This window comes from Seriola lalandi, unplaced genomic scaffold (genome assembly GCF_002814215.2).
Source record: "Seriola lalandi dorsalis isolate HSWRI2012SDOR001 ecotype SW California unplaced genomic scaffold, Sedor1 jcf7180002054517, whole genome shotgun sequence".
Classification (NCBI taxonomy): domain Eukaryota; kingdom Metazoa; phylum Chordata; class Actinopteri; order Carangiformes; family Carangidae; genus Seriola; species Seriola lalandi.
In genome coordinates this window covers 533,277-560,877 of record NW_019525070.1, presented here as the reverse complement: position 1 = coordinate 560,877, position 27,601 = coordinate 533,277, and the positions used below count along the sequence as shown (strand labels likewise).

General features: G+C 40.5%; 1 protein-coding gene across 4 annotated transcripts; it reads left to right on the top strand.

The window, feature by feature from the left end:
- sgsm1a (small G protein signaling modulator 1a) lies at nucleotides 1-27,252 on the top strand. Of its 4 annotated transcripts, none has more exons than XM_023413577.2 (26): nucleotides 1-73; nucleotides 211-254; nucleotides 7,313-7,388; nucleotides 12,613-12,775; nucleotides 13,047-13,199; nucleotides 13,295-13,362; nucleotides 14,069-14,214; nucleotides 14,808-14,945; nucleotides 15,767-15,891; nucleotides 16,512-16,579; nucleotides 16,755-16,918; nucleotides 17,379-17,514; nucleotides 17,612-17,755; nucleotides 18,333-18,462; nucleotides 18,984-19,048; nucleotides 19,161-19,306; nucleotides 20,228-20,356; nucleotides 20,445-20,627; nucleotides 20,904-20,975; nucleotides 21,225-22,463; nucleotides 22,565-22,689; nucleotides 23,834-23,916; nucleotides 24,060-24,169; nucleotides 24,323-24,419; nucleotides 24,773-24,940; nucleotides 25,527-27,252. In XM_023413577.2, the coding sequence occupies exons 1-26, from the start codon at nucleotides 55-57 to the stop codon at nucleotides 25,613-25,615; spliced, it is 4,080 nt and encodes a 1,359-aa protein (XP_023269345.1). In that variant the 5' UTR covers nucleotides 1-54; the 3' UTR covers nucleotides 25,616-27,252. The 4 variants fall into 4 exon arrangements, with proteins under 4 accessions (XP_023269345.1, XP_087032005.1, XP_023269347.1 ...); XM_087175879.1 differs by having other exon boundaries at nucleotides 21,162-22,463; XM_023413579.2 differs by lacking the exon at nucleotides 17,612-17,755.
- The last annotated feature ends 349 nt before the right edge of the window (nucleotides 27,253-27,601 follow it).

The window sequence follows — 27,601 nt, the reverse complement described above, 5'->3', positions numbered from 1 at the left end:
AAGCGGCACACAGCTGATGGGAGGGGTGCTGCTTGCAGACAGGAGACAGGATCTATGGCAACAATCATGGCAGGTGGGAGCAAAAAAAAAAAAGGAAGCTAAATATTTCTAAATTCTATTTGTGCTCTTTTGAGAATCCAAAATAAGTTAAGTTGTGAGAAATTGTAAAAATAAAATGTCTTGTGTTGGACTGTTTGTGCTGTGTTTTAGAGGCAGAGACCCGTCAGAGGCTGCTGCGCACCGTCAAGAAGGAGGTGGGTGTTATCGAGTTATCGAGTTGGAAAAACAAAACACGTTGGTTTGTATTAACCTGTGTAATGCAGCCTGTACACGGGGAGGATACTCTCAGATGATCCCTATCGCAGATATGGCGTGGATGCTCATCTGTACCACAACCTCTTAGAAAAGATTAGAAAACAAGTGTATATTAAATACAAAAATACCTCTAGCAACAATTTAAGCACAATTGAATGGGTTTTTTTTCTTCTTAAAACATATATTGTTTGTTAATTGTTCCCTTTGTGAGTGCTCGTGCTTCAGCTGAGTAATTATTCGGTGGAGAAGCATCATGAAGGAAACAGATTGTCTGTAGTCAGTGTTTGTGGTGTTTATGGCAGAGCAAACCATCAGCCTTCTGCCAAGCCATTTGGTGGTTTCAGTTGGATACAAACCGTGTGTGTGTGTGTGTGTGTGTGTGTGTGTGTGTGGTGCATGTAATGAGTTATATGGTGTTGAGTGGACGCAAATATGGAAGCAGTTCTGGTGGTTTGTTCAGCTGGTTTTTCAACACTTCATAACATTAATCATCATTTGAAGTTACTGCAGTAACACAGATGACTTGGGTTCAGCAGAGATCAAATGAAATGTCACTACCATTTAGTCTGTCTGACGGTTAAACCTTGAATGAGGAGCTCTTCACCCACCAGGAGCTTTTTGCGGGATGATTTTGGGGTCTCAATTTGCACAGAATGACATGGAATATGTGGCCGCTCTCATTAAGGCCTCTCACTGTGTAACTGACTAAATATCACATAAAGTCTGTCATCATTTTACATGAAGGAAAATGGTGCTGATGCTGAAATGAGATGCAAAACTCAAAATAGCATGAGCATCCATTTGGAGGAAGGAGAATGAAATGATTCTGAGCGTTTAAAGCAGAGTCTTACCAACTCAATAACCCGCTCACCGAAGCTGCTTATTATGGCTTGATATTATCACATTTTTAGGGCCTGCTCAGTCCCACTCAGTCTTATTCTGGTGAAACTGCCCAACAGTGTTCATCAGGATATGAAGGGTTGAAGTCTAGTACTTTTAGACTGTAGCTGTTAAAAATTCAAAACTTAGACAAGTATTCAGGAGTTTTTATTCTTGCTAAACCTCTGAAACTGCATTGAGCTCACAGGATGCTGTTGCACCTGATATTCGTAGAAGTTTGTCTGTAAAGTCGTCCATAAGTTCCTACAGTTAGCTGTTTTCACACTAAATTGGATGGTGCCATTCAAATTTAAGAATTACCTTAGCTAGTAATGCTGCGTTCAGGTGATGTCATTTAAACTGTAATTACAAGCACATATACATCAGTCTCTACCTTCTAATTCTAAATTATAGATATTGGTCATTTCTGACACTGATGATAAATCCCCCTTGGTAAAAAGAACAAGCTGTTGGAAGACTGGTTGCAAATGCTGTTCTTCCCACTCTGCCGACAGTGCGTGAATGCACTGTTAAATAATGTGTCACTTGGTTGCTAAGAAATCAATCAAAAGCAATCAATTAGGCAAACAACAAGTCTATGTAGCACCACCAGCTGAAAGATAACCTAAAGAAAAAGTTTTAACTGGGCCAAGAAATATATTAAACTTACCAGACAATCCTATGTAAATGCAGATGAACCTGTTTTGCTTAAATGTAAATACATGGAAATCCGTCAGTGTTATGAAGTAGTGCAGGTTTTCTAATTAACGTTATTTAAATATTATCTGTATAATGTTTTTTTAATTTGAGTTACATTGCGTTATACGCTTTCATAAATATTAACTTCATAATTTAACAGCATTTACGCAAGGTAAAATGGGTGAGATACATTGACCCCACTTATTTTACTCTGTTTATATTAGCAAGCCAACATTAGCCTTGTCAGTTGGTTCAGGTTGCTAACTTAAACAGTACCTGACAGTTACTGCGTGTAAATAATAGGCTAATTATTCTATTATTCTATGTAGGACCTTGTGTGGTAAAACCCATTTTAATTTGTGATCCATAAATCCATATTACATACAGTATATATGTATGTACTGTATGTCTATGCATAAATCACCCTTAGTAAACACTTTTGTCATGTAGCTAACAAGCTAGGCTAAGCTAACAAAAGCATTCAAGTGTTCACAGTGGTTAAAAATATTAAATACTTAAAGTTGAACCAATTCAGCTTTAAACAAACTGTCTATAATATATCACTGTATTGAAGATAGATGATAGTAGATTGATTGTTTAATGAAAGCTGAATATCAGCTTGACCTATCAGCAAACTGTTGTGTGTGTCAATCCTTTGTGTCTCCATTGTCCTACAGCGGTGTGTACTTTGTGGTCACTACTGTTGAGGTTTTTGTTTCCCTCTGTTTGTTCAGGGAATGTTTTCTCAATATCACCAACAGCTCACTTAACATTTACACATTTACAGCAAAAACCTTCAGCCCTTGTATCTTTCCAGTATAACCTAACGTCTTCTACTGTTGCTGGTTTCGGTCACGAAAAAGCTCAACTGAAGCAGAGGGACATTGATAGTTTATTCATCCCTTTTCCTGGCCAGATTCCTCTCAGTCCAGACCACTTTTCTATCCTCCTTCTGTTAACAACTGATGTATTATTTATTTATTTTTTTATTAGTTTCATCTCAGATTGCCTCATAAATTACAAGACTTTATTTCTGCCAAACAAACAAAGATAACAATCACATCCTGGATCTTGTGAAAGGAGGAATGTAGAGACTTTGGTCTGATTTGCTTTTCTCTGAGTCCTGTTTGCAGTGTTATCAGCCAAGACCAGACCCTTTCCATGATTAAACCTGCTTCCTGTGTGCTGATACAGCCTTGCCGAGAATCATTCACCGTGGCTACTTCACTGTTTACCACAGATGCAGCCCAATGGAGTCTGTAGATGAACCAGCAGCATAGTTTGTTAGAATGACAGCTCACTTTATTCACAGATAGCACTTCATGAAAATCAACATTAACCTATAGGGGATTTAACAAAGAATTTTCATTTACTTAGAGGAGGGTTTTCAGATATATCTATTCCCCTAAGAGGAAATATAAATGTTGTTTTTGTTTGTACTGTTTTCCCATTAGTTTATGATTATTATTACTCTGTGTGGGTTATACCATATGGTGTTTCTGTTGCTGTGTGTTCTCACGCTCTCCTCGTCCAGCTGGTTATGTGCCACCAGTCTGCTCAAATGTACCTGGATGTGGGCCATTATCCAGCGAGCGCAGGATGTCTGTAGCAGCAGAATTACCTTCTGGCTCAAAATTGGCTTGAATGAGATCTCTTATTTGCCTTAGCTTTGATACAGAACCCGTCTCTCTCTCTGTCTCTGCTTTCTCCGACGCTTTATCTCGCTCTAACCGTGCTCCTCCCTCTGTCTTTTTGTATATCACTCGTGTGCACACAAACACAAATACACATCTGTGTTTGCTAAAGGAGAGAGCGAGAGGGGGAGAGACTGTTGGAAAACACACAGGCCACAGGGATTTGCACCATTTACTTTCCTGTCTCACTTTTTTTTTTCTTTAAAGCTGAGTGCTTACTTGGGATAAGGTTTCAGCTAGAGGAGCATGAGATAATCCCCCAGTCTTGTTCTATGTTTTATACTTCTCTGATTCCTTGTAGCATGTTGATAGAAAACAATAATACAGGGTTGGTTCATGCTCCACGAAAAAAGCAGCAGGGAAATCATCAATTATTGTTGTCATAGATGACTACAGATGACTATTATGCACCTTATGACCTTTCAAGATGAATGTATTCATGATCAGGTTTTGGTATGGATGGCTTATGCTAGTTTAGACACCACTTGATCATCAAATGAATTACAAGGTGCTGTTGGCATGACAGCTAAAGTAATATTTAATGTGCTGGACGACCTTGTGTGAGTGAAGTGTGGGGCCTCTCCTCTCTCTTTTCCTCAGCCTGAAATGATAGTGTGTGTGCATCATGTAAATTTATTTAAGATTAAAAGTTCACTCTTGACTGTGGAGGTTGAGTCAGCATGAGCAAGAAGTCTTCGAACATCTACATTTTCATGACAAGCTTCATCTGCTGAAGAAGATCATGTGATATGATCAAAAGCACCAGGACAGTTACTAAATGGACCCTGTGCTGCCTTGTCAGCACTTTCAGGTTGCGTTGTGGTTGCATTGATTTTCGCGTCGGAATCAGGTTCCCTGCCTTTTAATAGTTGCTCACTCTGCTCATTCATTATTAAAATATAATTCAAATAATGGAATCATAATTTAAATACACAGCTTTACATCAGAACTGTGCGCACGTGTGTGTGTGTGTGTGTGTGTGTGCGTGCGTGTGTGTGTGTGTGTGTGTGCGCGCATGGATTACCATGAATAACAGTGAGGATTTTTCATCCCCCCCCGGTTGCTCCCTTCATTCATCAGCGGCCACTGAGATGATGAATAATGAAGGGTGGATGTTAATGGATGGGGCTTTCTCTCTGGCTCTTATTTCTTGGCTCTGCTGTTGCAGGAGTTAATTGGAATACTCTGAAGATCTTTTATCACTCTGGCTGATGCCTCCGGGCTACAGTGGTGAGTTAGAGCAGATTCATCAGGCTCTGCTGCTGCCACAGATATTAAATGACCCTTGTCACGTCATGCACATAGTTTTATCTATAAATTCCAGTGAAAATGTATTTTGTGGTGGTATTTTTGTAGATATGACTATTATACATGTTTTTTTTTGGGGGGGGGGGGTTTGCGTTGATTATACCAAATTAAGGCATTAGGTCTCTGTGAGGTTGGACGATGTTTGAATTGCTTTGAAATTACTAATGCACAGTACAACTAGATATTATTAGTGACTGTAGGTGGGGAGCTGCAGCTTTTTTGTTTATTTCAGAGATGAATGACTGTTGTTGACGCATCTTCTTAGGCAGAAGTGATCCACTGTGCGACACGTGCTGTCTCCATAGAAACCCGCCGGTTGTCTGTGTTTCGACACTTCGCCATATAAATTCCTCAGAGGCCTGATCCATAGCCCAGATGAGAGAGATGAGAAAACACAAGGAGGAGTCTGCTTCCTCAAGTTGGCAAATCAATCAGCTTCCCGTATGTCAGGTGCACTCAGAGAGAAAACTGGTGCAAGTCCCCTGCGTTTTCTCTGTGTGTGTGTGTGTGTGTGTGTGTGTGTGTGTGTGTGTGTGTGTGTGTGTGTGTGTGTGTGTGTGCGCGCGCATACAGGCTTTCTATATAGGTCTGATCATGAGCAGAGCGGGTGTGCATCATCACATCAGAGTGCCACCGTCTCTGTTGTGTTGGCAGCATGAATCATTTCTGTTGATGCTGAGGATAACAATGCTACTGATGCGAACAGGCAACATTTGCATAATGACTGCTGTCTAATTAGTGAATGTTTTTATTTATTTAAATGTTTACGGTGGTGGTGGGGGGTGCAGGGTTTTGGGCGCATCTGTTTTAGTTTTTTCATGAGTCACTTTTAGGGGCTCGTCTTGCATTGATAGTGACTGTGCAATCAGTGCTCGGTGGGCAAATCATGGAAAAACAAGTTGTTTTGTGTCTCTCGGTTAAATCTGTTTTTGTTGTTTTCCCTTGATTCAGGAAAAAAAGAACTCCATATGGACTGATGGGTGTGAATGCATTTACATATGTGTGTTTAGTCTCTTAATATACCAGTATTATACCAATTATACCAAGACGCAGTATCTTGTAACACAGATTACAGATAGATGCAAGCATAGTTATTTTCTTGTTTTTTATTCTTCTTTCAGGTATTTTTAATTTCATAAAAACATATACATCATGATATATCGATAACACAATGTAAAGTTTCCAGTGGCAGAAAGTACCTTTACTCAAGTACAATTTCGAGGTACTTGTACTTTTTAATGCTACTTTATACTTATCTACATTTCAGAGAGAATCTAGTCCTTTCTGCTCAGCTACATTTATTTGACAGACTACTAATTATTTTCAAGTAATTAGTTAAACTCTTTACAAACAAAACACATGATCATCTTTTGAAAGATGATGCACTGTCTTAGATTTAACTACCCAACAGTATATACAGGAAAGTAGGTAAAATTAGCTCCATGTTGACCAGCTACAACATTAAAGTGCAGCATAGCAATGCATCCGTAATAACTATCTAATAATAACAGAACAGTCTGACAGGGTGTGTTTCTTCTGACTAATATTTACTTTTACATTTCAAATACATTTAAACAGTAATACTTCTGTTATTAATGCTTTAACTCATAATACATTTAGTTATTACTACTTTTACTGACGTAAAAGGTCATCATACATCTTCCACCACTGAACATTGCAGGTATTATAATCCATCTGTGAACAGCAAGTAAAAAAGATATAAAAATCACTGGTCCATAAAACTGAGCCGTAGTGGAAAATCTAACATGAAGACAGAACTTTATCTGCCGGAAAATTTTATGATGAAGCTGTAAATATCAGACCATGAAAACTAATATTGTTTGACAGCTGGCTGCTTCATGACCACTGAACTGCCTCACAGGGAAAAGATCTGCTCACACCACCGAAGGATTTAATCAATGTGTAGGTTAGAAAAAAAAAGTTTAAAACCAAGCAGAGGGAACCTCAACCACTGGAGCGAGTGTGTGTGTGCGTGCGTGCGTGCGTGCGTGCGTGCGTGCGTGTGTGTGCCTGCGTGCGAACTCGATAGTGTAGTATGGTCACTGTGGACAGACTCATTTCAACAGGAAATTACAGCTGTCTGTGTCCGGAGGTTGATATTCCCCATGCAGATTGCAGATTGGTGCCCACACAGGGGGACGTCTCCATAGCCACTGAAGGGATTGATTTATCAGTCATCTTAACTATTGGTTTGTAGCTGCTGTCAGGTCAGTGGGAAGAGAAGGGCACATTGCTGTGACAACAGCTGGTGACTCATCCACCAACTTAGCATGCACTTTCCCCACACCATGTTTTTCTACCTCTTAACTTTTCAAAGCCCCCCAAACTGACTATGTATGCGCTAGTTGTGGCATATTAATGAATGAGTCATCCAGCATCTGCTGTGTCATTGACAGGTGAAGCAGATTATGGAGGAAGCCGTCACCAGGAAATTTGTTCACGAAGACAGCAGCCATATAGTGTCCTTTTGTGGTAAGTAACCAAACAAACAAATGAATCTCACAGCTTTGGATTGAACAACTCTGCAACACTGAAAAGGGTCTGAGTGATTGTTTTTTTTTTAATTGACATCATTCCTGATGTTGTCTCTTTTATTTCATTAAAGTTGCTGTGAAATTTGCTTTATCTCCGCCTCAGACTGTCTAACCTTACAATGTGCTACTGTTTGTAGGTACGATATGAGGCAATATGTTTTTCTGATTTACTTTAGGTCATTAATCCATGTAACCTTGGTCTCAAATTGCCTCAATCTAGCATGAAAAAAACATGAATTACACAGTGAAGCAGAATAATATGTACATAGGAGGAAAAATTAGCATGACAGAACTATAGTGATAAATTTAAATTTCTGATTAAGCCACCTCATTGCCACTTTAGTTCATCTCTAGTCTTGACACATCGCTACTTTCTACAGCTCTTCTATGCGTCCATCTCAGGAAGAGAGGGTTTCTCACAAACACACTCAGAGACAAATGTAAAACTTTGAGTTCAACGTTAACATTCAGGGCAATAATTCTTTGTAGTTCTGTGTGGGAAAGCAAAAACTTACTGTAATAGAACCAAACTAGGGTAAATAAAATGGCCAAAAAGTCTTCATCAAGCCAAACTATGAGCAGAAAAACCTTCCTCCCTTCACTGACCAGAGACTAACAAGCTTTTTACATCTCACCCTACATCAGTGTGCCAGGAGGTGATAATTTTGTTAAACACAGTAGAATATTTCAACATTAACAACAACAAAAACAAATTATTCACAATTACTAAACAATCATTCACATATAGCTTTATAGCATATGCTTGATAAAACCTCCTTAATAGGGTAGGAAGTTAAGATTTTAGCCACTACATGAAAGACAGGCAGTTTTCTACAGTGATGTGAAGATCCCCATGTGTATAATAAGTGTGAAATCAAAATAAATGACTTTCAAAGTTCAATATTTCACCAAATGTTATTGTTCTTGCCTCCAATAGAGTGCAGCACGATTGCTGTGAGAAACACACTGCCCACATGCAGGTGCTCACACTCGTCAGATGTCTGGCTCAGTCCAGAGCTGTAATCAGCAACACAGTATATTTGGGGAATTTCAGTGTGTGAATAAAATGACTCTCAGCTTGCAGAAAATGTGATATTTTTTTATGAGATGGAGGCCATGTGTGCAGACAAAGATGGTTCTCAACTCGTATGATGAGCCATTAAATGTACGAAAATGTATTTATGGAATAAACAAGTTAGCAGCCATAGAGACCTTGCCTTGATACAGACCCCTTATTACCGTGTAGAAAAATAGTGTGAATAAATGAGTTCATGATACTATCAGGTAAATACTGTATGTGTGAAGAAAACAAAAATACGGAGAAATCGTTGGGTCTCTATAGACCTGTCTGCTCTACCGTGTTGAGACAATGTAACTTCACACTAACATTACACAGACTTCGACTGCGTCAGCATGAGCCACGGTCTCACCAACTACTGTGAGGATAACAGTAAAGATGGTCACGCACAGTAACATTGAACCATAGCTTAATATCATCCTTTCATATTCGTCTGAACCAAATAAAGTCAAAAGAAAACAAAATGGTGTGAAGGGAGAAAAGGATGTCCCACATTTCTTACTGCTGTCGAGATAATGTACAATACACAGCGTCTGATGCCCTTAGAGGTAAGATTGCTGCGTCATGAGATCCAAGTACAGCTAATTTGGTTTTCATAGTGTGAAGAGAATTTTCAGCGCAGCTTGAAAACCCATTAAACCAGCATAAGTGAATGATTATGAACATTCACTCCAGCAAATAATCAGCGTTCCCCAAATCTCTTTTTTAGAGTTTCATTTCTCTCTTGGAGGATTATGATAGTAATTTGCCAAAGAACACAGTTTTTATTACACTGTGATGGAAAGTCTTTTTTTAACTCATGTCAGTGTCGTTGGCATTGTATGTGCTTGATTTCCACGTGTCGTCAGATTTCTTGGCCTGCGGTTTGATCATCTAAAGGCCTGTTTTAATAGCTGCTGCTCAGGCTGGGTTTCTCTCCTCTGCTACTATCATACGTCCCAGTGGACGCATCGCAGCTCAGGATGACCCTCTGATCTCTTTGTTTTGTTGTCAGCCGACTTCCTCCTCCACCTGACTCCTCCTATGATCCTTATAGTGGCTCTTGTTACTACACGTCCTCTTTCAGCTGTGGTCTGTTTAGAGATGAGAGTGAGTGGAGGATGGGAGAGGAGCACGACCAGCTCACCAGGGAGCAATTAGCCTCCGCCATCATGGCTGCTTTGATAAGCTGCCCAGGCAGAGGCAGCCAGAGTCTAAAGTGTAGACGCTGTGGAAGGAATGTGTGTCAAATTGCCACTGGTGACAGTAGATAGTTTAATTGATAGATTAGAAACTGTTAATTACCTTAACTGAATTTTTAGTCCTTGCTCTACCCACTCTTTCTCCCCTCCTCCGATCCTGTGCGTTAAAGTCTTCGCTCATTACAGTGAATCAGTCAAAACAGTTCTTCTAAATGGCCTAGTCTCCCTGACTTGTGACCAGATTTCAATCGCTTCATTTGATTTTTGCCTTTAGAAATCCACCCTGACCTTATCAAAAAGTCACCTCCGCTTTTGCCTGCTGGCGACATGAGAGGAATTGATGTACATTTGTAAACAGTTGTTTTGAAAACTTTTAGTAGCTACCAAATCAAAAAAAACAATCATTTGTATGTTGCAGCAGAATGACTTAAAACATATTTATGTCAGCAGCTAATGGCTGTTGATTAATTACTGATTAATTTCGCGGTTAAGCACTTTAGCAATAGCAACAGCGATTATGTAATATCTTCTATAAAATGTTAGATATTAGCGCAGCACACTATTTCACAGGATACTAGAGTAAACGATAAAAAATGGTGCTTATGTAATTATATGAAACAAAAGAAAATGCTCACATATTAGAAGCTATAATCAGCAAACATATGTTTTTATCAAAGCTGATAAATAACACAAATGATAAACTGATCAGAAGATTATTGACTTACTGACTAATCATTTCAGAACTGTCCATGTTAAGAGGTTGAGTTGTTGCCTTTTGCTGCTCTGAGTGAATGTTTGGTCAGCTTTGTGTGACTGTCCAAGACTCTCTTAATGCACTCAGTTGCCACAGATACAGGATGATTAGAGGCAATTTACTGTGTTAGCTGTTTTTAACGGGAGGGGCTGCACAAAAAGGACGGATCCTACTGACATGATGAGCATTTTCTTCTTGGCACATATAACTGCTGTTTGTGATAGATAAAACATTTCATCTAACTAAATACGTTGATGGGCTCGCATGTGTATGCCCCCACACTGTGTCTCATTCTTTCATTTATATGTACTCTACGGCGATAAACAAATTTCCCAAGTGTGCGATAAGCAAAGTATTGTTTGTAGATTACCACTGACGCTGTTGCTCATTTCCTATGAAGATTGTCACTGCAGGGACTGTGGTACAATGACTGGAGACAGTAGCTGTCAAAAAGTGTAAAGGTTTGGGAGTCGGGTTCTTTGCATCTTTCTTGGCCGTCTGAGACTAGTTAGTGGAAATGATGAGAAAATAAGAAGGATGAACTATGTCTGGAGACCTTTTAATGTTACGTTTTGTTCTGACATTTAGCGGCTTGCTCTTATAACGATGTGAGGGAAAAACAGAGAGATAAGGAGTAGAAACTGCAGGAAGAGAGGAAGAAGAAAAGATAACATAAGATGAGAGAAAAGATGATGAGGATATATTTTAATAAAAAAAACAATACCTGAAAGTTGGTGGCTCTGATGATACTTTTATTGACTAGTTTGAAGTAAAAGCTTGTTAACAGTGATGGTAGTAACAGCAGTGACAGGTTTACAGAACGACAGGATGGAGGAAGGAGAGAACCCGTGTTTGAAGGAGTGAGGGTGATGGGAAGAGAGAGAGATCGTGATGCTGATGAGCCGCCAGCGCCCCTCCCTCCGCTCGTCTCTCCCAGAGCTCGATCGCTCCATCAACAGGGGTTGCCATGGCAACCCCAGCCTTCCCCCTGACCCCATGTGAGCAGAGCCACAGGATTAGTCCTGAAAGGGAACTCAAATGTCAACACAGCTCCAGGCACTGCCACGTAGGCCCGAGAGAGAACAAGCGTGTCTGTTTTTCTGCACAGTCGAGTGATTGTGCAAGTGTGTCATCATGTCATCGACTTGTGTGTCCAATACAGCTTATTTGATAAACTTATCTTATGTGAAGATGATTATGTGAATTAAAAAAGCTATTAGAGAAACCACTTAGGAAATGATCAGTCTTCAAAAAAAAAACCCAAAACACTCAAAAACATATGGTTTGAATGTTTTGGTTACAGCTGAAACATGTAACATGCAATATTCATATACACAGTACATGCACTGTGTGTCATTATAGCCTATGTATGTAAATATACACACATAAAATACCTGTTTAGATATGCACATAGTAAAGTTTAGGATGGTAATGAAACACTGTAGCCATCTGGTGTGTTGTGTACAAATGCATTGTCACTATTGTTTGTTTTTAATATATGTAACCAAGACTCCCTGGAAATCACTATTGTCTCAAGAGGATTATTCTGGTGAAATGACTGAGTTGAAGTGGATCTATGACATGGAGGATATATGATATGCAAATATTTTGTGCAAGAAATCATTTTTGTATTTTATTGCATTTCTTGGTGCAAAATGTTTATCTCAAGTGTTACAAATTAATGTTGCACTTTCTGCAATTTATATTTTTGAGTTGGGTGAAATGACTGCGTTAGTGTGTTAGGTGAGAGCTCTGTGGAGCTTTGGATTGGATTGTTTTGGTTCTGCAGCCTGCAAAATTTATTGTGTTAAATACCTGACATTTTCCCTGGGAGTTGGTGGAGACCAAAACAGAGCTAAAGGGAGCGAGAACATTGGACTTGAGTTCATTAGGTGCTCAAAAACACAACTCCAAATTAATGCTAATGTTGTACTGTTTGCACTATGTAAATAGGCAGTTTCTTTGCTAATACATATGCAATGGCATTATAGGCCAGTTTTGTATTGCTACTTTAAATTGCAATGATATGGTAATTACATTATAATTACACCAAGGTTTTATGGCTTTTTTGTGGCCTTTTTTGCAACAAAAAACACTGGTGTTTGGTTTGTTTTCTGTTCTCCAACCATGTGTGCTTGTGTCCACACAGCTGCAGTGGAGGCATGTGTTCTGCATGGGCTGAAGCGACGGGCAGCTGGCTTTCTGCGTAGCAACAAGATAGCAGCCCTCTTCATGAAGGTGGGGAAAAGCTTTGCCCCAGCTGAGGAGCTGTGTAGGAAGGCCCAGGAGCTCGAGCAGATCATCGAGACAAAGTGAGAGGCGCACACATCACAGCTGACTTCAAAGCTCACATCAAAGCCTGTTTGATCGTACCAGCGAAAGCACTGAAAACAAATGGCTGCCTGCTTACTTGAAGGGCCATTTTTTAATATGACAAACTTCTAAATAATTCATGTTATAACCTTTTATGAATCACGAATCACTCCTGCCATTAGCCTCATGCAGATGCACTTAATGGAATTTTAAAAAATATGTTATACTTGTTTTCTTCAAATTAAAACTCGGGCCTCTCTCCTTCTCCAGGCGAAGTCAAAGCTTGCAAAGTCAAGACAGCCTTCGTAAGATGCCCCGACTGCCCAGCCTCACCCCACAGGGAGTCAAGAACTTGTGGATCCGGACGGCTCTGTTCGAGAAGGTGCTGGACAAGATTGTTCTCTACCTGGTGGAGAACAGCAGGTATGTTGAGAAGGACCAATGGCACGCTGTTCAGCCATTTGTGTTACAAGAACTCTATGTCCCCTCAAAATTCCCCTTTCACGTTTGTCTTCCAGTAAATACTACGAGAAAGAGGCTGTTCTAATGGACCCCGTAGATGGACCTATCCTTGCCTCTTTGTTAGGTAATTATGTGTATTATATGTAATTTCATGTAATCATCTAACACCATGTGCCACACCCTTGTTTGAGTTTTTGGATCTTAGATCAAATCTTGCTGCTGGTCAAGTACCCTGTACAAGGACATTAAAGTACTCTGCACTTTCTTTGAAGTCAGTTTTAGTACCCCTACTATTTATCCAATCAAGAGCAAAATGATGCCCCCAAAAATATATATCTTTTAAAATGATATACTCAACTTCAGGTCTTGATCAGAGGGGGTTGTAGACTGAAGGAAACTGAAGGAAAGACTGTAGAGTAGCAAAGAGGACATGGTCCCTCACTGGCTTCCCACCACTGAGCAATGACAATTGTTTTCAATGGAGCCAAGCCAGAAGCACTGCTGCTCAGGACTGAATCTGGGTCTCAGCAGACGCCTTGAGAAACATGCCAGAACCTGTACCTTTAGATTAGACTGTCTTGATATAATTCTTTTCCCTAAAAAACAGCCAGACAGAACAGGTTGGGAACCGCAGCCCTGAACTATCATAAACGTCACCTTTACAGTGGCTCAATAGCTAGATCACCTGAAGCCTATTATTGTACATCTCTGAAAAATTCTCTCTCTATTTTTGATTGTGATGCTTTAAGGAGATCAGGTGCTGATCATCGGTTAACAAAGCCATACAGCTGTTGTCTGCAGTATCTAACTGTGCTCCTTCATTCTGGCAGTTGGACCTTGTGCTTTGGAGTACACGAAGATGAAGACAGCTGACCACTTCTGGACGGACCCGTCTGCTGACGAGCTGGTGCAAAGACATCGCATCCATGGTGGCCACTGCAGGCAGGATTCTCCCACCAAGAGGCCTGCGCTGTGTGTAAGTGATAGTCTAGTAATACACTACTGTACCATGCAGAATTAGTTTAGTTTTATCCCATGTATGTGTAGTGCGTGTTTATTCTGATATATTAGCAGACATGCAGAGTTTTAGTCGTGCATATTATCAGTTATATTCCCTCCTGATATGCTATTCTGTGTCTGGTTAAAGAGGAGCTGCTAAGATTACTGCATTAAGTGAAGCACAGTGTGTCCCAGGAGAAAGAACAGAGTGTTTCTGAGACCTTCACACTTGTTCAGTCCTCAAGTTATCAGTGAAACAGGTCAACTTGGCCTGTTTTACAACACCACAGCTCTTACAGTCACGTGGTCCTGGGTATTTACATTTGTGTATTCCACGTAGAAGTAGACCGGTCTCTGGGGTCAAATATAAGGCCAGATGCATTGGTGCACATGAATGAATGCCATATTAATCTTATCTTAAGTCGTTTAAGAAAGAGGTTTTATTCATGGAAAATTGCTGTGCTGTGACAGCCCGGCTGTAATTAATTCTGCAAAGATAGTCATCAGTTTAGCACTGGTTTACAATGTTTGTTATCTGATTTGATATATTTTGTGTCTGTGTCTGAGCAGATTCAGAAGCGGCACTCCAGCAGCAGCATGGATGAGCGCCCTTCCCCCTCGCCATCAGCTCGCGAATATGTGGAGTCACTGCATCAAAACAGCAGGGCGACCCTGCTGTTTGGCAAAAACAATGTGCTTGTACAACCGGTAACTGACTGATTCCTCTTAATCACTCATACATGTAGAGCACTCCCTTGAAATAATATCTCAATTGAAATGTTTCACAGAAGATAAAAAAAAAGATTGCTCCAAAGACTGCAGGGAGAATATTATATTAACAGACTGAGAACATTTCTGTTTCATAGTAATATCTCACAGCCAAATAGTATCATTAAAAGAGGAGCAAGAGAATATTTCAAGTTAAAGCCCTGAACAAAATGATAGTTTGTATATTACTGTATGTTGTCATCCCATACGTCTCAGAACAACATATAAGAGCCTAATCTGCTCTCTGGTTGATGAGACCAAAATCCTACCAGACCGAATATTTTCTGAACTACAAGATTCATTAGTATGCTGCAGCAGAGTGTTTACGTTCTATATACTATACTGTCTTAATGCAGTCCTGCACAGTATACTGTAAAACTTATTGTGTATGTGCAAGCAACCAGATTTTAACTCATGTAAACTGCCTCACACCTCTCTTAAACTAACTGTAACACATGTCCAAAAGCCTAAAAGAAATACTTTGGGCTTTACGTATCCCAAACTTCTCCTGCCCGCTCGAAAATAGGACGTGTGATGAATGCATACAACCTGAAAATCTTCTTTTCTTACATGCAAAACAAGCTATTTGTTCATGTGTGTTGTCTGTATAAGTAAGTAGAAGGATAAGACTGCCCCACTCTGCATTTTCTTCTCCACCATCACCGCAGTCTGCCTCAGGCTTACACATACTGACCTATGCTATTCATGCTCATACTGTTCTTGCACCAAATGAAAAGCATCCATCCTTGTGGTTGTTTCAGAGGGATGACATGGAGGCTATCCCAGGTTACCTCTCTCTTCACCAGACTGCTGACATCATGACACTGAAGTGGACACCCAATCAGCTCATGAATGGCTCTGTTGGAGACTTGGACTATGAACGCAGGTGCAAAATGATTCAGCTGCGGATGGATTATAATTATGGTGATTGTGTCTGCCTGCAAAGCCCGCGTTTGATAATATTAGTAATCCTCCTCATACCAAGAATATCTAACATGTACTGTAGACATGGAAACACTCTGTACACACTGTATCATTTCTTTCCTCTTCTGTTTGTGTAACACTCGGGCGTTACTGAATAATGCAGTGTGTTTGTGTGTGGCTCATGGGCTCAGTATAGAGATTAAATGCTGCTGATCTGATGAGGCTTATTTTCAGCACACCAGCAGCCAGCAGATGGTTTATTGACCGAGACACTGTCAGACATCTCTCAACCAAGCAAACCATGTTATGTTCCTGTGCCTGTGCATGGTTTCTCTCACCAAAAAAATTGATTATTGCATTAGGCCACTCTGCACCTGCTCAGCTGTGTGCGCACTCTCGACTACTGTCTTTATTACCTGCAAAATGAATGTTCCTTGAGATTTTAATTCATACAGATAATACAAAGACTTTCCCCGTGGATTTGTTTCTCACAAATTAGCTGTTAGCACTGTTAGCTGGTGATCTTACGTCCAGTCTGGGTTGTCATTTTACTGACTTTGTTTTTGATTTTATGTCTTTCAGTGTATACTGGGACTATGCCATGACAATCCCTCTAGAGGAGATAGTTTACTTGCATTGTCATCAACAAGGTGGGTCCACACCAACCTTTACTCTTAACACTACCGTTATCCACACAACTTTGATTACTGATTGTGTATTTTTCCTATCTTTTCTGGCATCATGACTCTGCAATTAAACACAGCTGTCCCACAAAATGTCATCATGAGTGATTTGATAAAGAAATCTTCTGTACATCTCCTGCAGTGGACAGCGGGGGGACGGTGGTGCTGGTCAGTCAGGATGGGATCCAAAGACCTCCACTTCGCTTCCCCAGAGGAGGCCATCTGCTCCAGTTCCTCTCCTGCCTGGAGAACGGCCTTCTTCCCCACGGCCAGCTGGACCCTCCACTCTGGTCCCAGAGGGGAAAGGTCAGAACAGGATGTATTTCTTAGGGGTCACTCTCTGGCTTCAGATCCAGAGCACAAATAACACAAATTAGGCATTCGTCCGGAAATCAGCACTAAAATGCAAAATCAGCCTAAATCTGATCAGTAAGTCAATAAAAAAAAGAAAGAAATGGTGCACTGCCTCGTTGCAGTATTGGTTGGAGTGATACTGATGAATGTGGGGCTTAATATACTCTCTGCACCACCACACAAAAAGTGTCTACTTAAATGAATGGATGTTTTTGTTACACTGTTAATAGCTGAATATCTGCAGCGAAACTGAATAATGAAAACCACCCACACATGTTCAGCCACTATTAATAGGCTTAAGCTTACAGACACTTATCATCTTTAATTCACATGGATGGATTAGCTGGGCTCTAATGGCTGAACAATTTTTCTTGTTGGCATTAGTTTAGTAGCAGTTATTTTCTCATTGCAGGGAAAGGTGTTTCCTAAGCTGCGGAATAGGGTTCCTCAGGGATCTGGATCCTCAGACTCTGTCTCAGATAAGGAGGAGGACGAGGCCACAGACTATGTCTTCCGCATCCTCTTTCCAAACAGCCAGTCAGAGTTTGGTGAGTTTCGCTCCAGAGAAGAAAATTAACACGAGTAGTATCCATGGGCCTCTCCAGATTGTTATATGTTCATGAAACTGTTACTCGTTTGTTACAGTGACTGTAACTCATCCTCCTCGTCTGACTTCTTCCCTCTCCCTTCAAATGAGTGGACAGTCCCTCTCCAAAAAAGGGACCCTGGTAGTCCCCAAGAGGTCTTGCAGCTGTCCTGAAGAATCCCCCTCACTCACAGGAAGCAGCTGTAACACTGTCACACCTCGACTCGTCTGTCCATCTGTCAGCTTGCCTTGCTTTAATTCCCTGCATCTAATATCCTCCTGGCCTGTCCTGTGCCTCTGGCAAAGTTTATTGATTTGTCCCGTTATTAAAGCCCCTCCCACTCCCTGCCACCTTGTGTCACACCTATTTTACTGCAGTACGGCGCAGTAACCTTTTAACAGACAGTGGGTGGACAACTGATTGATCGAATATGGCTCCTGAACGGAGAAAGGCTCTTGCTTACTTGATCTTTCTCTCTGTAATAGTGTAATTGATGATGTCTTCATGCTTTCAAACTTTGCATTAATTCCAGTTTGCATAAATGTTTTTGTTTAAATGCTTTATCTTTGCTCTAACAGGAATCATGCACAAACAAATTGAACTCTGAAGCACTTTTAGCAGATCACAATTGATCAGCATAATTCTGCTCATGCAAAAGTGTTTCCAGCTGTTTTTCAATCATCTAAGTGCAAATGTAATTGTTCTTAAAAGCCTGAGCAGCATAATGATTTAATGTGACAATGCTGGCGTGTGTTTTTGTGTGTGTGTGGGTGTTGCAGTGACTCCTCCAGACTTGATGGATCAAGGAGCTACAATGTGGCATCCCACTCTCAGGAAGTCGTCGTGTTCCTCTTGTTCTCAGGGGAGCTTCTCTGATGGGGCGACACCCAAAGGGTGCAACCATGAGAGGTAAGAGACAAACACACTTCAAGCTAGACTAAGTTGTGTTGGATTGTGACAGGGAAACTGCTAAAGGCTGCAGAGACACACCCGCTCACTCGATATCCCTTAGCGCCAACAAGAAATCCTCAATAATACAGAGGAAACTGAGGGAGGAGCGAAGATGCAAGAACCTACTAATCAACCCAGAAGACAATTATGTGATATTGACCGCACTAACATGAGAATGTGTTGGAAAAATGAGGTGATAAGTAAGGCGGGTAGCATGGTTGAAGGCTATGAAAGAAGGCAAACCACTGCGCCAATTTGCTCTATATGGCAGCCCAACAGGTTAACATTTGAATGATAAAAGGTTGGCCTCAACACGGTGATAAACTGTACATTAGATGCAGTATTTCATACATTCTGGACAATATGAATAACTTCTTAACGATTGTTTATTGATATTCTTTTAAGGAAAAGAATAGTTGCATAATGTCAAAGTGTTTCCTCTGCTTAAGTAAAACAATCTGTGCTATATCTTCCTACAGGACTCCTCTGAAGCTGCTGTGTGACAACATGAAGTATCAGATCATCTCTCGGGCATTTTATGGCTGTATGTGATTACTTATTATGTAGATGGAGAGGCCTTAAATATTCATACCTATTTAATTACCACTACCTTCTACAGAGGCATTAATTAATTAATTAACTGTATTGTGAACTAGGGTTGGCATACTGCCGTCACCTGTCCACTGTGCGTACACACCTCTCTGCCCTCGTCAATCACGCCATTGTGGCGCCCGACGTGCCGCGCGATGCCTACAAAGGGCTCACCACAGAGGTGTGGCAGACGTTCCTCCAGGACTGCACAGTAAGAATGGCTGTTGTCACTGCACTGCAACACAAACATCTCTCTTTCACTCCGTCACTCTTCTGTCTCATCCATATTCATCCTCTGCTAATCATGCGGCTCACTCCATTAGTCTCACAACGGTGTGCATGAAACGTAACTAATGTCCCCATCAGTCCACATCCACAGTTTATTTGGACATTAGTACCTGGAGTCGCGGAGAGTTTGACTCAAGAATGAAAAATGTTTAATAAACAAATATTTTTTGTAAAAGTGATTTTGTTCTTTGTAAATAATACGAGTGCAGTATTTGATGAATACTGTGGTAGTCACCTACAGAGAATGTGATAAATTACTCGACCTAAAAGGTCCACTTAACAGAGCTTTCAACCCTATCCCACAGATGAGGTATGCTCAGTTGGAGATGGATCAATTGTCATCACATGAACTAGAGCATAAAAACATAAGTTAAATGGGATTACTTTATTTATTATTTGTGTAATAATTATACTTATTAATTTATTTTTAGTTACCTTATGAAACCTATACATATCTCTATCAATCATATATGGAGACACAAATAAACCTTTAAATGCTTAATAACAGGATAGATTTCTGTTGACAACAGCTGTGGACAGATGTTTCTGATCTGGATCTTCCTGTAAAGCAAATTCAAAATACTGAGCAGGTACAGCACATAGTGCACCATGACAGTTGGGAGATGTACCAGTGCCTGAAGCTTTGCTCACCTACCACCCACTGACACAGTGAAAGACGCCATGGTGCCTCCCTCTACAGGCTGCCATGTTGTTAATGCTGTTGTTTTGAAGCTTTTAACACACAGTGAAAGATAATTGTCTTTTTAAATGAAGAAGTAAAAATAATAGTAAAAATACTGACCAGAAAGCAAGTACTGAGGTGACTGATGTCTTGTGTCTTCAGGCCTATGAGGAGCAGGAGCTGCTTCGTCTGGTCTACTTCGGTGGAGTGGACCCCTCTCTGCGTAAAGAGGTGTGGCCTTTCCTGCTGGGTCATTACCAGTTCCAGATGTCAGAAGCCGAGAGGAAGGAGGTTTGTCGTTTCCACTATATTGGCTTTGCTTCCAAAGCATATTGCACCTGAACCGCTTGCACCACTTGATTCTTCACCTTCGCCCCAGGTGGATGAACAGGTCAGAGTGTGCTACCAACAGACCATGCGTGAGTGGCTCGGCTGTGAGGAGATTGTCCGCCAGCGGGAGAAGGAGCAGCATGCTGCAGCTTTAGCAAAGTGCTCCTCTGGGGCGAGCATGGACAGTTCCAATCAGAAGATGATCCACCATGACTCCACTGTGAGCAATGAGGTTAGTGGGAAAGTGTGCACACACACATTTATTCACAGTGTAGCTTGACACTCTGAAAATGTGGTCTGTTTATGTTGTCATGTTGTGAGCCTGTACTGGTCAAATGACTGAAGCATATAGATTAAATAAATAATTTTACAGGCAAAAGGTCCATTTACAAAAAATGCAATACTATATCACCATAGTATCCCTTGAATGTGAACACAGCACATGAGGCAACACACAGTAGGACTGTATAACAATCGTATCTTGGACTGAATGTCTTTTATTATCCAGTCCCAGTCCTCCCAGGGCTCAGACAGGCAGAGTCTGGCTCGCCTGCAGAGTGACTCCAGCAGCAGCACACAGGTATCAAATCCTCACCATAATACACCTCACAAAGAGTTTGTCTTTGTTCATACAAAATTCAGTTACTAAATGTTTTGAGAGAAGCATTCTCACTTTTGAAATCCCGATCTTTTATGTCACAACGCACGTGATCTCAACATTTTGAATGAGTTTTCCTCCTCATCCCTGCATTCTCTCTCCTGCTAGTACTTCACATCCTCCCATCCCTTCCCCTGGAGTAGCTTGCTTCCCTTTGGCTTGTTCTTTCAGGTGTTTGAGTCCGTAGAGGAGGTGGACCAGATCGAGGCGGAGCCTAGGACCGACAAACAGGTGCCAAAGATGCCCAATGGAGCTCTGCAGAACGGGACAAGCTCTCCTGATTCTGGACACCCCTCCTCCCGCAACTTCTCTGTCACCTCCGGCCTGTCGGACGGCTCGCTCAGCACAGAGGACAGTGCTGCACCCGATACAACCTTGAGATCTGCAGCTGTCACTCAGGCATCACAGAGCACTGTCAAAGCTGCAGGCGTAGAGGGAGAAGGTCTGACCAAGGGAATGAACAGCCAAGAGAAAGTTGAAGTGAAGGACAAAGAGGAGGAGAAGGAGGACAAGGAGGAGGACGAGGAGGAGGAGAAAGCACCCAATGTGACCAAAACTGCAGAAAGCACTAAGACTGAGGTGATAGATGATAACAGGATTCAACCACTGGAAGAGGGGCAGGTGATGACCAACAAAGAGACAAGTTTGCAACCTAAAACACAGGAGAATGTTGAGGAACCAGAAGCTACTAGAAGAGAGGGAACCAAGTTTGAAGATAAAGGCCTGGATACAGACATTAAAGGAATTAAATCTTTAGAGTCAGGAGTAACAGGAATAGGAGTGTCCGATGAGGATACTACGATGGTATCAGCAGCTGCTACACAATCCAAAGGAGAACTCGTTGAACAAAGTCTCAAAAAAGAAGCAGAGGGGAGAATTGAGGAAACATCAAAGCTGGAAGAAAGGAATGTGGAAAAGATGAAGGGAATGGACGAATCAAAGACGAGTAAACCACAGGAGGTTTTGTTCTTGGAGGGAAAAGAAAAAATATTCAAAGATCCCATGGCTCCTGAAGTGGAGAAGATCCTCCTTTTCTCAGAAGACTCCAGGGTCTCGAGAGCAAGAGAAGCCTACTGCGCCTCTCAGAAAGAGGAGACTCAGGTCATGATTGAATCTGACGAGTCTCCCTCAGCCATAGAGATGGAGGAGATCCCCAAAGCCAAAGTTTCCATGGTGCCTTGGAGTAGGAAGGGATGTTGTGAACCCTTGTCTTCCTCTGAGGACTCAGCCCCTTATGTGGAGCTCAGGCAGGAGGAGGAGCTGGAAAAGCCCAGTCCTGAGGGCACCGAGTCCATCCTGTCTGAGGAGCCGGAGATGGAGAGCATGTACCCTCACTTTGATCCTCTGGCCAGATCTGGAGACACCAAGAATGAGGCGATCTCTCGGGAATCTGCTGGGAGCACCTTCTCTGTAAGCTCACATTTTTTAAGAGATCAAATTAATTTATGCTCATGCCAATCAACTCTGTTACAAGCTTGTTTTATTCATTGTCATCATTTTGTTTGTTCTAGCAAGAGCTTTTGGACTTGTATACATTAAATCTGCACCGCATTGAAAAGGACGTCCAGCGCTGTGACAGGAACTACTGGTACTTCACTCCTGCCAACCTGGAGAAACTGCGCAACATTATGTGCAGGTAAAACACTGACAGCAGCAGGGATTTAATAAAGGGTAGAAGAGGGCCAAAAACACACATCTTTTTATCGACAGAAGATTGTTCATTTACCTTTTTGAGGCCGAGGCTTATTGGTGTGAAACTGATGAGATGAGAATGTGTTGGAGAAAAAAGTCCAGGTCTGGGCCTGAAAGTCACTGGAGATGGTCAGAGTCCAATGCAATAGAATTTATTCTTTTACAAGAATAGAAGCAAAATCAGACCCGGGTCTGAACTGAAGACAGGGTGCCTGTGCACCATCAATATATAGTTAGTAATCCCTCCTGGGCTCTCCACCTATTTTCTAAAGTGAACCTATCATCGCCATGGGAACAATGGTGTCCAGCCCTGCGTGGAATTTCCCCAAACCAGACATGGCATAGTAGTGGTGCCAGATGTCCAGAAATCCCCTAACTTTCCCCAACCAGGGCCTTGCCAGTACATACTCTGCTGACACCAGTGTTTCCAGGGCCCTGCAGACCCTTTTTTTTTTTTTTTACTTTATTCCCTTCAGGTTCCATTCTATAACAAACTTAAATCAAAGGCTGTTTCACATACAAATCTAACCTCAGTTGAGAATATGGCTGTTACATTGAGTTGATAAGGTTCACATTCAATATGTTTATAATGCATAGTATATGTTAGTGAAAATTTACTACAACAAACGCACAAATTCATGTTTTTGGAAACGGGTCGATGCTTGTATTATAATGACGTTTCCACCCCCATCTTAATACCCCACTTCATTACTTTTCACTGCTCAATTTGTCCAAATAAATGAAATGAATTAATGAAATTTTAATAGTAATCTCTTTTTTTCCTGGATGGCAGTGGTAGGGAAATTATACTAAACGAGGTGATTTCATTCCTAGCACACCTTCAAATAAGCACAACTGATGGACAATGCATAAAAAGAAAAACAAGTCCCCCAATTCCCCTACCTAAGGCAAAAAAGGTATTATAGTTACACCCTAGAGAAACCTAGTCATGTAAACGTGAATTGTAATAAGCATTGAAGAGCAATGTGGAAATACCTCTAAATCAGGACAGTAGCGTATGAATCAGATTGGCAGATACAAACAGCCGAGCGCAGTCAAGTTCACCTCTGTTTGTTGTATTTTTACAGCTATATCTGGAGGCACCTTGACATCGGTTACGTACAGGGCATGTGTGATCTGCTGGCTCCACTTCTAGTCATACTGGACGATGGTGAGTCAACACACTGATTCACTTCTTATTTTCCCTCTTCTCTGACATTTGGTGTATTTTTGCAGCTATTGATGGAACAACAAAGGAGAGTTTTCCCACTCACTTCCTCACTCAAGCTTCCTCTTTCTGCTTCCTCTTTGCAGAGGCCATGGCCTTCAGCTGTTTCACTGAACTCATGAAGAGAATGAATCAAAACTTTCCACATGGAGGAGCTATGGATACTCACTTTGCCAACATGCGCTCTTTAATCCAGGTGACACAGTAACAGTAAAGTCTTTGCATATACTGTAGCACGCCACTAAATCTATTCATTACTTTCAAAAACCACTTCTTTTTCGCACCTTTCTCCCACAACCAGTCTCGTTATTTATTTTCCTGCGCCTCCTCTGATCCCCTGTCTGTATAGATCCTGGACTCTGAGCTGTTTGAGCTAATGCACCAAAACGGAGACTACACCCACTTCTACTTCTGCTACCGCTGGTTTCTCCTAGACTTCAAGCGAGGTAAATTGGCGTCATAGTGCAAAACACTTTGTGCCAATTAGAGGAAGAGGAGATTCACTCCTGTTTAAGTTGTGTTTGTGGATAAAATGCCAAACCATTTGGCAGCTTGTTAAAAACACCCGCAGTTATTTTATCTTGGAAAGGATTTGGAAGTTAGTTATATCTTTGAAAAAAATCATTCTTGGGAGTTGCCAGTGAAATAATTGGCATGAACTGTGGCTGCATAATTTAGTTTATTATTCACTTGGCTTTATACTAAGGGTTTAACCAGGGGTTGTCATAGTGTACCCCTGTTTTCTTCCTCACTTGCCTTTCTCAATGTATTTGCTTCGTTTTCGTGCTTTGCCCTCCAGAGCTGGTGTATGAGGATGTGTTTGCAGTCTGGGAAACCATCTGGGCAGCCAAGTATGTCTCCTCTAGTCACTTTGTCCTCTTCATTGCCCTGGCTCTGGTGGAGATCTACAGGGACATCATCCTGGAGAACAACATGGACTTCACTGACATCATTAAGTTCTTCAATGGTAAAACATAGTACTTTACATCTGACGTTCTTCACATACATATCCTGTAATAATAAAGGTTTTAATGGAAAGATTAGGTATTTTCTTAAGAGACGCTCTTGAGCTGCTTTATGGGAATAGTAGAATCCAGCTAAAACCTTGATATAAGCCTTTCCTTCGCTGTAGGAAATCATTGGTACCAGGGCGTTTTTGCATGAAGAACATTCTATACTTATTCAGGGGTTGTGGCCTGCAGAGTCTAGTTTTCATTTAAACAGCTTTGAATTGGATTTTGTGGTAGGAAAATGTCCTGTACAATTATTTACTTGGACTCATTGATTTTATTTGTTTTCAAATACGACTTTACAAACTCCCAGGATGTATCATAACCTCACAAACTTTTAGTTAGAACATGATTTGCTTTATTTAAATTGGCTAAAATGAAATATGCATCTCTATATGCATAAATGATAATATTGCAGGACTTTTTTTCCATATAGATACATTCATATAAAGTCCATCAGCTGAGTTATCAGACATGTCTGTTCAGATGTTCTTTAAACATTTAAGGAAATATATTCTGCTTCACTATTCTTTTGTCTTTCAGAAATGGCTGAGCATCACAACATCAAGCAGATTTTGACCCTGGCCAGAGATCTCGTGTGCAAGGTGCAGATGCTGATCGAGAACAAGTGATGGTGCTGTTTGTCTTCTTTTCCCTCCAAGTAAAACGTGTGAAAAGCTGTAGCGGCACAGGAGTAAAATACATATGAGCACACACGCTCTGACACACACACACATACACACTACACAAAGCCTTTACAACCACAGTTTGCTGCTATGAGCCTTATTGACTGTATCCACTATGTTATTTGTGTTGTCAACAGGTGTATGAGATTATTACGCTTAATATTTGTCAGTATGTTCAAGTGAAAGCAAACAAAACTGAAAATTTGTTTAATTCCAACATATTTTTGTCAGAAATCCCTTAAGTGTTGATCTTAGTCCGAGTGCACTTAATATTTTGAGATAAAGAAGGAAATTTTAGTTGTACATTTCAAACCAAAATGCAGAGCTGAATTCAAGCAGAGACTATATTTATGAGAAAAATACATTGTGATAATAGTTTATATTAATTATTTTAATAGCCAAAGTCTACAGGGTTCAATTTTAGATGTGTCAGCAAGTTATACCCCAGGAACCTATCCATGAATGAGGAAAGAATGTAAGCAGACTTTTAATTTTATTTAAGTAGTAGTAACAACCCAAAATCAAATTAAGTTTCACTGATGACCCAAACTCCAGTTATGTTTCACACACAACGTTAAGAATAATTTAGCTGTCAGCGCCATGCCAGTGATTTAGCATCCAACAGTGTTTTCAATGTTCTTGAACTGCCTTGAACTGCCAAATAGTATGTCTTTATTTGTTATGTGTGAATTGTACTGTACTGAGATAAAACTGTGTTTAAATTATGAGGATTATATGTTAACACTTATTGATTCATAACCTGATATCTAAGTGACTTATGGATGTCTGGGCAGAGATTTATATAAAGAAACAAGCCTGATTTGATAGTCCTCCTAAGTTATTTTATCCAGTGAACCACTGTATATTTTGTACATTGTGCAGTTTACCCACCTTGATTTTTGTATTGTCTCGTATTGTCTGGCACCACTTTGTTGAATCAAATGTTAATTTAATCTTATATTTGACTATGAATAGGAAAGATCAGATGAGGCAATGATAATATTTAGTCATGGAGACCAAGTGAAAAGTCTTGTTCCACATGTTATTAACAGTCTTTAGTGTGAGAGTGACTTCAACAGAGAGATGAAAATGAAAGGTAATGTATGACAGATTTTCAAAATTAATTGCAAATGACCCGATGTTATGAGGGCACTGTTTCAATGTTTTGGCAGATCTGAGGATTGTGAGGACATACAAAATATACCAACATTCATGCTTGTCATTCATTGCCTAAAACTTCACTCAGTTGTTCTTCAAGTGTTGTTTCATGAATGTGGTAAGGTGAATTGCATTTAATATTGGTGTTTCTTTGAGAACGCTAACTGCTGTCAGAAAAAAAAAAACTATTTTAATTCATTGTAAAATTTATTTGCCAAAGTATGTATTTATTTATTTATTTATTTATTCATTAATTTTCTCATTCAGATGCTGCTTTGTTTGTAAAGCTAATATTTTTTATTTTCTGGCCAGTTCTACGTGTGTATTGTACAACAATCAAATTCTATACTAAGAGTTCATTATAAATAAATGGTATATGTTCTTATAATAAAAATAAAAATGGAATTATCATTATTTTTCCAAAACTTTTTGCATTGTGCATTTTACTTTGCATTTTCATGGTCCCCAGAGGATTAAACCTACTGATTCTGGTGACCATTGACTTTTCCTCTACCGCCACCATGAGGGTTCACATTTTGGATTTTGAGTGAAATGTGTCTGGACTTTGATTGTCCAGTAAATTTGGTTCACTAATAATGTCAAGAAAAACTTGAATAACTTTGGTGACAAAATACCTGCAAAACTAATGACATCCAACAACATTAATGAAATTGCCTCACGTAAACTTGTGTTCAATTACCAAATCTTAGCATCCTAAAGATGGTTAATATTGTAACTTTTATATCTACTTAGCATGTGTACATTGTTGTTGTG